Source organism: Festucalex cinctus, chromosome 5, assembly GCF_051991245.1.
Source record: "Festucalex cinctus isolate MCC-2025b chromosome 5, RoL_Fcin_1.0, whole genome shotgun sequence".
Classification (NCBI taxonomy): Eukaryota; Metazoa; Chordata; class Actinopteri; order Syngnathiformes; family Syngnathidae; genus Festucalex; species Festucalex cinctus.
In genome coordinates this window covers 1,152,044-1,165,421 of record NC_135415.1, presented here as the reverse complement: position 1 = coordinate 1,165,421, position 13,378 = coordinate 1,152,044, and the positions used below count along the sequence as shown (strand labels likewise).

Genomic DNA, 13,378 nt, shown 5'->3' with positions numbered 1-13,378 from the left:
ATATTTCCGACTTCCCATAATGTTTTTATTTAAGTATCCCCCTGGCGTGTTTGTTTTTTGTTGTTTTTTTTGTATTAATAACGTGTGTTTGAAGTGTTCTCAAGTTATTTGTATAACTTGTTTAAAAGTATACAAAAAAAAACAAAAAACAAAAAAAACATCCTCGAATGCAGCATACGTCACATGAAACTCGTCTGTAATTTGACCCGGAAACACTGTATCGACGTCATTTGGTGACCTAAAATGGCGGAGTCGCAGTCAGAGGTGGATGTATTGGTCCGAAGAGTAGTTAAAGACATTACTAATGCATTTAAGAAGAACCCTAACATGTAAGTGTGACCATCTATGACATTTACTGATTAAAACCGCGTTTGCCAAGTCAAGGACAGTGTCGTCGCTGTTGACCAGCGGTTTTGTGTGGGCCTGGAATGTGAGCGCATCAAGCAAAGTTTACTGTTCTTTTTCTGTTTCTGGGGTCGTCTGTTTTACTATGTAAAAGCAAGTATAGGAATGAGGTGTGTTGTATAGAACGGTGCGCTCGTCCATTGATAAGGTAGCTCTGTTGCTCTGACATGTTAGGTTATATTTAACACGGCCGTTTTAAGAAAATTCTCCATTCTTGTCTTTTGTCTTTTTCTGGAAGCCTAATTCCTACCCCTAACATACAGTAGAACACCTTGTTGAAACTACCTTTTGTCCTTGGGAAACATACACTATCTACCCTTTTTTTTTTTTTTTTTTTTTTTTTTTTTTTAACATTTTGCCTTTGTGTGTGTAACCCCCTTACGTTTGAGGTCCCTCCGTGGATCTCCTGTCAATATCCGCGTGCCAGTGTTGCTGATGCTCCAATTATTGACATCTGCCAGTAAAAGAAATGCATGCTTTTACTGTCAGATGTCAACAATGCTGTCACTGGTTTTGGAGCGTTGTTGTTGTACTATCGCCAATCATGTGCGTCATCTGCCGCATCAAGGATCGTGGGATTACTGTATAAAATTTGCATACGGCCATGTTTTTTATTTGTTTTATTTATTTATTTATTTATTTATTTATTTATTTATTTATTTTTGCTTATGGACACTTACGGGATATTCCCACAGTGCAATTTCAGCAGACAAATTGGCTACGCCAGGGGTGTCCAAACTTTTTCATTTGAGGGCCACATACAGAAAAAAATCAGAAGGACGCAAGGTTAATAATGTTTTGAAGAGAAATTGTGTTCAGTCCTAAAAATTGTACAAATAATTTATTTGTGCTTTTGCATATTTAGAAAATGCTACAGTATGTAAACCAATTTATTTGTAATATGGTAGTAGGGATAGTTTTGGAATTTTTCATTTTAGTTCGTTTTTATTAGTTTTCCGGGTGGTTCTGTTAGTTTTTATTAGTTGAGTTCTTTAAAAAGATGCTTAGTTGTAGTTTAGTTTGTTATCTTCAGTATTAACCCCTGGGCGTTATCTTATTTTGAAATGACTTGGTCAGAACCATCAAAAAGCCCAAAACGGGTCACAATAATGCCTAACGGTTCATATTAGTTTGTTTTTTGTTGTTGTTTTTTTTAAATAAATGTGTCAGCTATTACTTGTGCGCAATATTTAAAAAACAGCAAGGGCGCAACGTCATCTGAAGTTTTCTATTGGCTGCTGCTAGATGACGTCACTTCTGTGTGACATACTTTCAAACGCCATTATTCCGGTTTCTATCAAAATAAATCTACTAAAAATCACATTTAAAATCTTCAACAAAGGCTCATGCATTAAATTAATTACCAAAGATTAAAATGAAGGACATGTTTGATGTAATTATAGTTTTAGTTAGTTTTGTAAACATAAAATGTAGTTTCAGTTAGTTTTCATTTTTTAAAAAGCATTTTCGTTTTTATTTTATGTCGTTAATATTGTTTTTTGAATTTTAGTTTTTTCATTAGTTTTAGTTAACTAAAATAACCTTTAATGGCACCTCTTTTTTGATACCCTCCCTTCTTACTTTGACCATCTCCAAACATTTTTGTTTTGTTTATTTTATTTGAACTGAGACAAATTCCATTTTGAGCATATGTCGCGGGCCACTGAAAAATGGACGGCGGGCTGCAAATGGCCCCCGGGCCGTAGTTTGGACACCATATGGTAAATATTTACTTTGCCACTCCCCTTTTCACTTCGCATTGGCGACGTGGCGAACAGGGAGCGTGCACCCTGACCAAGGTCTGGCAATATATGAAGCTAACTTTGTGTCTCTTTTCATCTTTTATTGGTGTACAGAAGAATATTTGTTGAATACGATTCTTACCTGTGTTGTTGTTTAGCCCTAAATCCATTGTCTCCTTCCCCAGTGATGAAATTGGTGTGATTCCATGTCCAGAGGGACGTTACAACCGCAGTCCTATCGTCGTGATGGAGAACAAGCTGGGTGTTGAGAGCTGGTGTGTCAAATTTCTGCTGCCATATGTACACAACAAGTTGTTGCTCTACCGCCAGCGGAAGCATTGGCTGGATAAGGAAGGTAATTGACCACAGTCAATATCCACAATAGACAGTGTTTTGTCTAGAACCAAATTGGCCGCTTGAAGATTAGTCTAAAAATATTGTTCAGGGCTGTCAGGATTTGTTTATACATGTTACCCCTTTTGATTGTTGAACTCTGTCAAATCAAAGTCACCAAATACTCTAGGCTGTAAAGATCCTGAGATTCAAATCAGCACACGTTGCAGTTGTTTTAGTGTTTGTTTTCATACTGGTTCTTCCATGATTCTTACGTTTTTTGGGTGGTGGCCCTGTTCGGCTACTATTGCCACTTTTCAATGAGCCCCAAACAGCACGGCACGACACTACACTGCACATTTCAATTACAACAGGCGCACGGCGGGATGGTGGCGGGATCAATTAAAGCTGGGATGTCCAAACTACGGCCCGGGGGCCATTTGTGGCCCGCCGTCCATTTTTCATTGGCCCACGGCAAATGGTAAAAATGGCATTTGACTCAGTTAAAAAAATAAATAAAAATGTTTTCTAGATGGTCAAAGTAAGAAGGGAGGGTATAGAAAAACAGATGCCATTAAAGGTTATTTTAGTTAACTAAAATTCATGAAAAAACTAAAACTAAAATTCAAAAAAAAAATTTCGTTAACGAAATTTAAATTTAACTGCTTTTTAAAAAAATGAAAACTAACTGAAATGACTTTTTATGTTTACAAAACTAACTAAAACTATAATTATTAGGGGTGTGCCAAAAAATTGATTCATAAAAGAATTAGGAGTGTCCCGATCCGATACTGATATCGGATCTGTGTCCGATATCAGCCAAAAAACCAGTATCGGATTTTTTCTGTCCATGTCCAAAAATATCCGATATTTGCACACATATATAAACAGTCTGTTCCAGCTTCCGCTCCTGATTTTCTATCCAGCAGCGTCTGCACTGAGCATGCAGCGCTCGCGTGATCAAACAAACAAGCATGCATGTGAATTAGCTATTAGCTAACTGAGGAAGAGAGATTGTCAACAGTGTGGGAGTATTTTTCATTGAAATAAGAAAAAGACAGCGGACAGCAACATTTGTCAAAAGCAGAAGTCACACACGCACACACAAGCTCACTTCATGTAAGCCACATGGGGTCTCCCAGGCGGAGGAGCGAACCCGCGACAACCGGCACCGAAGGCACTGTGTACAGTATATGTGTTTGATGTCCCGTGTCTACTGAAACGTCATTTCCGGTGTCCTAGCGGTCAGTAAAGCAACTTCGGAAACGCTCGGAATTTGCCATTAAAACCTGATTTTTAGTCAAACTACGGTTCACAACTTGCTTGAAATGGTATATATGTATTACAAAACAAATTAACTATGGTAATGTGAATTGTATTAAATGTGTAAAACCTGTCCTTTAAAATAATAAAAATAATGCCACAGATTTTATTATAGCTGTGGTGGTCGAGTGGTTCAAATCCCACCTCTGACATACTATTTTTTATTTTTATTTTTTTTTTATGTTAATATTAAAATTTCTTGACAACAGCTATTTGCTCTTGTCATAATTGTAAAACGTAAAAACAAAATAAAACAATATATAGGGTTTGAGTCCCATTTAATGACTGAAAAAGGTTTTAATTAGCAATTTACATTAAAAACCCCAAAACATTTAATATTTTGTATTTCACTCCCAAACACGTGTACACATTTTTTATTATTATTTTTTTACACAAGACCAAAAAGAAAGCTTTGACATGCAGCTTGACAGAAAGTGGTGGCTTCAAACAATGGTAGTAATTAGGTTTCATGTTTTGAAAATGGCCAGCAGGTGGCAGCAGAGTATGAGCAATCAGCCAAGGCCATGTTACAAAACAAGCTCTTTTTGCCAGTTTCAACCAAGAATGTGAATAATGATAACATTTAGCTATATTCTAACCGGTTCAAATTTCGCTTGGGAAATTATTTTTTTTCCCAACTCTAATTTTAGAAATGGTCATTGTTCAATTGTTTCACATCCATTTGATTAAATGTTATTTGAATGACTGCAATTTTGTTTCGCCAGTAGGAGGAGCTGTTGTTTCACTAATTGTAACTGAACCTTTAACTCTTTCAATCCCACGCATTTTCTGACAAGGTAACTCCAGAATCCCACCAGATTTCGCATATTTTCACCCATTTTCAATGCTTATTAGAATATTGTGTGCTATGACTAAATAGACATGGTGGGTGTCGTTTGAAAGATTGGGGTCTCCTCTTTCATTAGAAAAAAAAAAGTATGATTCTACCTTATTCTGTTCTTTAGTAATCATCATTTGAAAATGACTTGATTTGACATAATTCAAGAATCTCGGGCAAAATAAGGTGCATAATAATGATGCATTTTCTGCAAAACAGTGACTTTTACAGTAATATTTTTTGGTTTAGTGACATCTCAAATATCTCAACAGTCCTTGCCTTCCATAAAACATGAAAAAAAAAAATGAAAATGTGTTTTTGATAGCAAAATAAGGATTTATTTACATATCTGATAGCGTGTGTAAACAGTAATATTTTCACATTTCACAAACTATTTACAAAATGATTATTTACAGGAATGTTTGTGCATGTGTGTGGGTGTGCATGCTCGTGTGTGCGTGCTCGTGCGTGTGCGTGCGTGTGCGTGCGTGCTCGTGCGTGTGCGCTATTTACGTACTATACAGGGAAATAACAGCACCATTTTCACATTTGATTAACTATTTGCAAATTTGGGGTTATTTACAAAATATGCATGCATGAATGGGTGCATGGCTTTTGTTTTGAAACCCAATAGTGTCTTTTGTGTGATCGCGTGTGAAGCTTTCTTCTGCGTTCAGGGGGACACTGCAAGATGTTCACACGCTTGTGCCTCTGCCAGTGTAGTAGCTGCTTCTGTAAATTACAGAAAATACTGTGATCAAGATGTAATTTTTATTATTGTTGCAAGGTATTGTGATTTTTTTTTTACCTCTCGGTTGCACTGCATGTGACTGCGAAGGGGCCATTTGTGTACGCTGCCCCAACTGTAATCGAATGTTGTGCAACATGCGTTAGTTAGTACGAGGTTACAGACATTGCACATACAGTATACAGAAGCATGTCTGTGAATATTCTCATCCATCCAAGTCATTTCATCCCTGTCACATTCAATATACTGAACTAGTACAATTGTGATCACTCGATTTACAGAATGCTAAACGTTAGCTTACCTCCGGGGCTTCCAGGAGCTTTCGGGGATAAATCGCTGCTGCTGCTCCCTTTGCCACACTTGAATTGATCTGTTCACCTGGTGAAGGCGGCTCGAATTCGCCAAATTCGTCACGGATTCCTCGTCAGATGACGTGGACTGGTCAGAGATACGACGATGCAAACTTTCACTCCGTGTCTCAGAGAACGCCGGAGGCGGTGGCTTCTGAAGTGGGCGCCCGTGACGTTTTTGTCGCTTTTCACACTCTCTTATGCAGAATGATCTTTCTATTCGTCATCTCTTGACCGATCGTGACAAACGCTCTGCTCAAAAGCGTGAGCTTTAGTTTTTAGCGGCCTCCGGTTAGCCGCTATTAGCACTCGTCTTTTCTCCCCCAGCCACCGGCCCCCACCACTCCACAACACTCCGCCTTTACTAGGAAATCACATCCTTCTCGTGTAAAGAGACCATCACTGCCATCAAGAGGGCACAGTTTGTCACTACAGTGCTTCACGGGCTTAATATCCAGAGGGAAACTGCCCAAGAGTCTCATCCACCCATTCATAAAAAAAAACAAACACATTTGACGAACTTTTTCGTCTTCGGGTGACGCCCACCGGGTGTCACATGACGAACTAGTTCGTCGGCGGATTGCAAAGAGTTAATATGGTGCATTGTTTATGTGCATTGTTTTTATTTTCCCATTATCTTTGTGTAATTCGTAGGACTATATTGTTTGCAATAATTAGTTGAAAGTAAAATTAAAAGGGTAAAATTGACATGTTTAACTTCTAGAGCTCGATTAGGTCACTTCGTGTTTTCTGCTAGCATTGCAAAGCAGTAGCCTGATGCAGCTCGACTTCACGCAAGTTGCAGATACTAAAGTGAAGCTAATTAAGTGAAATAGGTTTGCATTTATTTAACTACAAGTTACTAAATAATTACTAGTAATACTACTACTAATAATACTGTTTCTACTAGGGGTGGGAACCTCTGGGTACCTCACGATACAATACGCGATACAAGGCTCATGATAAGGTTTATCTCGCGATATGACGATACTGCGATTATCGATATATTGGTCAAGAAGTCCACGATAATCACGATAAATCTACTCAAGACATAAACTGATGTTTTTTCAATGACAAAATAGTTTATTTTCATACTATCACTGAAAAAAACATATTAAAACTGGTGTCTTCTTCAGAGTGAGTAATTTCGTGCTTTTTTTTAAACAAATACAAATGTCTTCTCAACAGAGAACTTTTGTGAACAAATTTGTGTCTTTCGTAAACACTACTGTTATATAACATGCCAGTCAGTTACATAGTCAATTGTTTCATTTTGTAAATTTTGAATAAAATTTAAATGGAATTTTAGATATTAAATCCAATTAAATCAATATTAACATTGCTCAGAAATTGTGTGCTTCAAAAAGTAGGAAGATATGTTTTAAAACTAACATTGACGATATAATACACATTTTTCATAGAAACTTATGCAAAACTGGGTCACTCGCTGGACAGATAAATGTCTACACAAGTAAAAGTAAGCTCGTGCTTATCTTTAAAATAAAAGAAAAAGAAAAGAGCAGCATGTATGATTTGAGTTCCCAATCACTGACGGAATGCGTGGAAATGGTACAAAAAAACTAATAAATAAATAAAAAAATAAAAAAAATAGACGTCCATCCGTTGTTGACTCGCTGGTAAGACCTACTCGTTGTGACGACTCAAATGCATTAGTTGAGCCCTGATCGCCTCTTACAAAGTTGGAATTCTTTTTCTCAGTGAAATGACCGGTTTTTTTACCTGGTTGTCTTCAGTCGTGGTCTGGCTATTTATATGTGTTCCTTTCTCCCTTCGTTTTGTTAGCGAGCCTCCGCTCTCGTGTGTTAGTTTGCCATTACTCATTTCTTGTTGCACTAGTGTAGTTTGGAATTTCGGGAGAGTGGCCCGACATTCGGGAGCTTTAGCTGAGCTCCATTTCATTTTATAACTATAACAGCATTGTGTGTGTTTTTCGTGTCGTATTGCCCCCGTTAAACTCACCGAGCAAGACATTACCTCGTGCCCCTGACGCCTTATGAAATCATGTAGCGAAAACCGTCATTCAAAACTACGCTTTACAGGTGGAAATCGATTGCACATATACACAGAGACGCTGTGCGTGATCAACTTTGCCCTTGGAGAATTTAATTAGCAGAGAGAGAGAGACAGAGACAGAGACAGACAGAGGGAGAGGGAGAGGGGGAGGGGGAGGGGGAGGGGGGAGAGGGGAGAGAGAGAGAGAGGGGAGAGAGAGAGAGAGAGAGAGAGAGAGAGAGAGAGAGAGAGAGAGAGAGAGAGAGAGAGAGAGAGAGAGAGAGAGAATGAATTAGCTCTTACCTTTAGCAAGTCTAGTAAGAATGAATTAGCTCTTACCTTTAGCAAGTCTAGTGAGAATGAATTAGCTCTTACCTTTAGCAAGTCTAGTGAGAATGAATTAGCTCTTACCTTTAGCAAGTCTAGTCCTGGATGATGCCGCTCTAAGTGGCTGTCATATTCGTCATGTTTCAATTGTAACTATTGTGAGACAGTTCTTGTATACACCTAAGTCCGTCTCTTCTCTATTCCATTTGATCAAATCCGAAATGTATCCATTCCACGCTATCAATATATCCACATCCAACTTGTATGCAGCCGGCGTTTTGTTTACGTGGGTCTTTGAGGCGCTCCCTCTAGCGGCCTCCCAAGTAATTGCGCAATAAGGAACAATGGAGCCGTTACAGCAGCCGTATCAATACTTGGCATAGGCATATCGATAACCCATCGTGAGAGAAAATATCGCGATGTATCGACGTATCGAGATATCGTCACACCCCTAGTTTCAACTACTACTACTACTACTACTACTACTACTACTATTGCTAGTAATTAACAGTTAATTACTTTGTAATTTTCAATTAATTTATCATTTTACTTCATTAGCATTCTGCTATTAGCATTCAGCTTAGCATTCAGCAATTGGTAGGGCTGTGCAATTAATCGAAATTCAATTACGATTTCGATTATTACCCTCTACGATTACAAAATAGGCATAATCGTACCAAAACGATTAATAATAGTAGAGCTGAAACGACATTTCTGCCTCGGATAGCCTCTGAGATAGTCGTAATCAAGCTAACGGCAGTATGCATGACAGTACACGGGGCTGTGAAAAAACAAATTTCAAAATAAAACTCCCTTTACCAAGTAGTATATGTAGATCAATGCATTGTAGCACTTTTATTTTGAAATTGTTACCGGAAGCATCTCATCAGGGCTTACAGCGAGCAAACCTCAGTGTCAGCGTCATGTGTAACCTTAAACCGGACGCTAGTTTGTTCGCCTTTTCATCCGCATTGAGTTAATTAATAATGAACAAATCAAGTCATTTGAATGGCTCTTCAATGTGAACGATGGGAACCGAGTCTTTATTGACACGTTCAACGACAACGAGAAGCCTCCCCCCGCCATCCCTTTCCCACTATAGTGCGCCGAGCATTCGCTTTCGGAGGGAGCGTCGTTTTAGCACATTACCGTCAATCAAACAATTAACTTGTAAGTGGCTCGTTAAGGTCTGAAACACGCAAAAAAAAAAAAAAAAAAAAAAAAAAACAGCTCGCTGCGCGTCATGTATGGCAGAAGTGAAGAACACAACAACTACGGTGACAGGATTGGCCGGCGAAAAACAGCAACACCAGTGCGGTGAGCCGGGGAGAGGAAAAGTTCGCCACCAAGTAGAAGTGAGTAACTACAGAGTAGATTTGATAAATGACAGATAGACAGTCAAAACACGCTCGCTGGTGCAGTGTACATACGTGCTGGCCAATGTATGTAGTGTTGTACATACACATTTATATCTTCCTGTGTTCCATAAAATTATGAAACCTTCCTGAATGTTATTTTTTAAGACTATTCCATATGTCAAAATGAAACAATGAACGGCACAACCTGTCAAGCATCACTAGTCCTACAGAAGTGTACTGTAGATTGTGGTGTGAAAGTGGACGGGGAGATTTTTCATGACTCACCCACAGCTAAAGGGATGACCTGCTGCTTAGTGGTTTAAAAGCATGGTACGAAATAAATAGTCGAAAAGAAGTTTGAAGTTGAGTTTTTAGTGATATTTTTTTTTATCAATTAGTTACACAAACATGATCAATAAACCATGCAAAACTTTGTTTTTTGAAAATACACGTCGAGTCTGATGTACAGTGTTCCCCCGTTTTCCTTTTGTTTTTTTTGTTTTTTTTGTGTATGTGTGCGTTCGTTTGCGTGCGTGTGCGTGCGTTTGTGTGCGTGCATGTGTGCGTGTGCGTGCAAATACGTATAAATTTATACTCATTAATTCACCTAAAACCTTATAAATGGGATTCCATTACCCTTCACCTTAACCAGGTACTTCAGAGTCTCGCCAGAGTCGTGAGGTTCAAATGGTCAGGAGACCAGAGAAAAGGTCAGAAAAGATAAAAAGAAAAGAAAGATAAATCAAAGTGAAATCCAGCACCGACCAAACACTTCCTGCCTTCCCCATGGTTACAAAATCAAAGTCTTACGCCAAGCACCCGCTGATTCAACGGGCTGTGGGAGGGAGAGGCGAATTCTGTTTGAGTTTCAGTAGATGCTGGTGCGATGGATCTGGCATGTATAAGGACCACCACCAAAGAAAGAAGCCGTCAACCGCGGCCCAGCAAAGCGAGCACCGCCCCCCCCCCCGGAATCCACCAGGCCGCGGCAGCACCAAGGCCACCCCCACGCCACCCGAGCGGACACCAGTCGGCGAGCCGACCCAGACGCCCGGAACACCCCCGCCCCAGCCCCGGCCCACACCCCCGAGCCCAAGGCCGCAGAACGAGGCCCGGCGGGTCCCCACAGCGCCCCACCCAAACAATCGTTTGTTTGTTCCCTCGTTTTCCACTGGGGTTAGGTTCCAAAAAATACCCAAAATTCGTGAAGCTGTTAGCTTTATGTTTTAAATTTATTATATGTCTTTTAAGGCTCTGAAACCCCACACCACACAGCTTATACACTTCTCTCGTGGCATTTACATTTTCTCAAATTCTCTCTTGTTTAAACATTCTCAATGTTCAAACTTTCATAAATGTTATAAAATGGGTATATTACTGTGTTTTAAAAAAACAAAACAAAAAAAACAAAAAATCCAAAACTGCATAGCCATGAAAAGTGAACCGTGTTATAGGTCGCTTTCACATGTCGTCACTACCGCCACGAATTTGTTGTTGTCACCATCCTGGGTGACCTCCACCTCCACTTAGCGATTCGTTCAAACACGTATCACGTTTGTTGTCCGCGTTTAAAATGGTACATTGTTGCTGCATTATTGGCTGTTCGAACAAAGCCAAGGGAGAAAATGGTTGGTCTTTCTTTTCCAATTCCGAAAATAATTAGGAACCAGACCCTGGAGACTAGGGGTGTCCCGATCCGATACTGATATCGGATCTGTGTCCGCTATCAGCCAAAAACCAGTCAGATTTTTTCTGTCCATGTCCAAAAATATCCGATATTTGCACACATATATAAACAGTCCATTCCAGCTTCCGCTCCTGATTTTCTATCCGGCAGCGTCTGCACCGAGCATGCTGCGCTCACGTGATCAAACAAACAAGCATGCATGTGAATTAGCTTTTAGCAAACTGAGGAAGAGAGAATGTGGACAGTGTGAGAGTATTTTTCATTGAAAAAAGAAAAAGACAGCGGATAGCAACATTTGTCAAAAGCCGAAGTTCCCTGTGGTGGAAAATAAAGGGAGAAGTTTTATCTAACCAACCTCATCAAGCATTTGAAAAAGTATCACAAACGAGAGCATGAGGATTTTGAGAAGAGAACCGAGGCGAATAATCAGACAGCCAACGCTGTCGGAATCATTTTCACACCGTAAGAAACTCCCACGGGACGGCAAAAAGGCTTCACGTAAGTATCACTGAAAAGATCGCTTAATTTATTGTGCTTGATGGCCAGCCTGTCAATCGTTTGTACTGTCGGCTTTAAATGTAATTGAGCACCTCAAGCCTCGCTGCGTTATTTCGAGCCGCCACTATTTCGTAGATAAAATTATACCGCGGATGCATGGTGACATTCAAAGGTGTATAGCGGCTTATGTGGCAAATGCTATCGCTGTTAGCTTCACCACGACATCTGGAGCTCAGAGCAACTTCATTTATTATAGAGGAGCATAGTATAGAAGCAAGCTGACGGGGCGGCATGCTGAAATGCTCATCTTCTTAAAAAAGAATCTCCACATTATGCTTGGTCTGCAGAAGGGGAGATGGAGGAATAGTGAAATTAACCAACTGTTTTTCTACTTTTATTATAGTTACATTTTCATTTTTATTTATTTTAAATTGGAGCTTGGGACACGTTGAGCAGTGAGAGTGGCCAATATTATGTTGGTTATATATATTTTTTGTCCCGCCCGCTGTTCCCACCATAGTGACCATACACTGAGTGTGTGTGTGTGTGTGTGTGTGTGTGTGTGTGTGTGTGTGTGCGTGTGTGGGGGTGGGGGGGGGGGGGGGGGGCGTGTGTGTGTGATATATGTGTATGTATATGTGTATATATATATATATATATATATATATATATATATACACAGACACACATCTATATCTTTATATATATATATATATATATATCTTTATATATATATATATATATATATATATATATATATAACTTCAAAGAGTATAATTTTTTTTGGTTTATTATATTCGGGTTATTTCTCAGGGTCCTTTATTTTGTATTTATTTTATTAAAATGCAGGACATACTTATAGTTGCAGTTGGGTAACCCAAATTTAGGAATAAACGGGTCATATTTTCTCATATTTAAGGTGCTGATTATTCCTTATTTAAATAACACTTGATCAAGTTTCTTCTAGCATTTCATACTAAAACAAACGTATCATTCCTGCTGATATGGTATCGGACTGATGTTGTTATTTTACAGTACTCAAAGCTAAAATATCGGTATCGGATCGGAAGTAGAAAGCGTTGCATCGGGACACCCCTACTGATATGGTATCGGACTGATATCGGTATCGGACAGTACTTTAGGCTGAAATATCGGTATCGTATCAAAAGTGGAAAAAGGTGTATCGGGACACCCCTACTGGAGACAGAGGAGTGCGGACTTCGGAGGGAAGTCGTTACTTTGGGCTCGTGTGTGCAGCGATCACTTTGTGAGCGGTAAGCTTGTTTACCTTTATTTAATGCATGAGGATTAATAACGTTTCGACCGCCCATATATGGGCAAGTTGCTTATGTTTTGGATTCATGAGCAAGCAAGCTCGGTAGTACAAGCCAGCTAGCGGACGTTAGCCGAAAGCTAACATCGAACATTTTCACCAAAAGTGTTTGCTGCTGAAATTGGATGGATTAATCTTGGGCTCTTAATGCCGATAACATGTTTTTTGGTGGCAAAATGTAAACTTGGGGGGGACAAAAAAAAAAAAAAAAAAAAAGAGACAGAAGGAGGTGATGCAAGAAAACAGACCCCCCCCGCCCCCCCCGGTAGCCTACACATCATGCTAAAGAACTTATTCACGGCCACCCTACATATACTACTTGGTAAAGGAAGTTTTATTTTGAAATTTGTTTTTTCACAGCCCGTGTACTGTCATGTATTAGTTTATTTTAACAGGTCGCCCTGCGCCCGTTTTTCCGTCCAA

The 13,378-nt window shown here is 39.4% G+C and overlaps 1 protein-coding gene across 5 annotated transcripts in view; it reads left to right on the top strand.

Moving 5' to 3' along the window:
- Positions 1–212: 212 nt before the first annotated feature.
- Positions 213–13,378, top strand: part of ptar1 (protein prenyltransferase alpha subunit repeat containing 1) — a 216,028-nt gene continuing 202,862 nt past the window's right edge. For 2 of the 5 annotated variants that reach the window (XM_077522170.1, XM_077522175.1), the window contains exons 1-2: positions 213–329; positions 2,333–2,502. In XM_077522170.1, coding sequence (XP_077378296.1) covers positions 244–329; positions 2,333–2,502 — 256 coding nt within the window. In that variant the 5' untranslated portion in view covers positions 213–243. Of the gene's footprint in view, positions 330–2,332; positions 2,503–13,378 lie in introns of those variants that run through there. The other 3 variants (XM_077522171.1, XM_077522172.1, XM_077522174.1) reach the window with 3 other exon arrangements.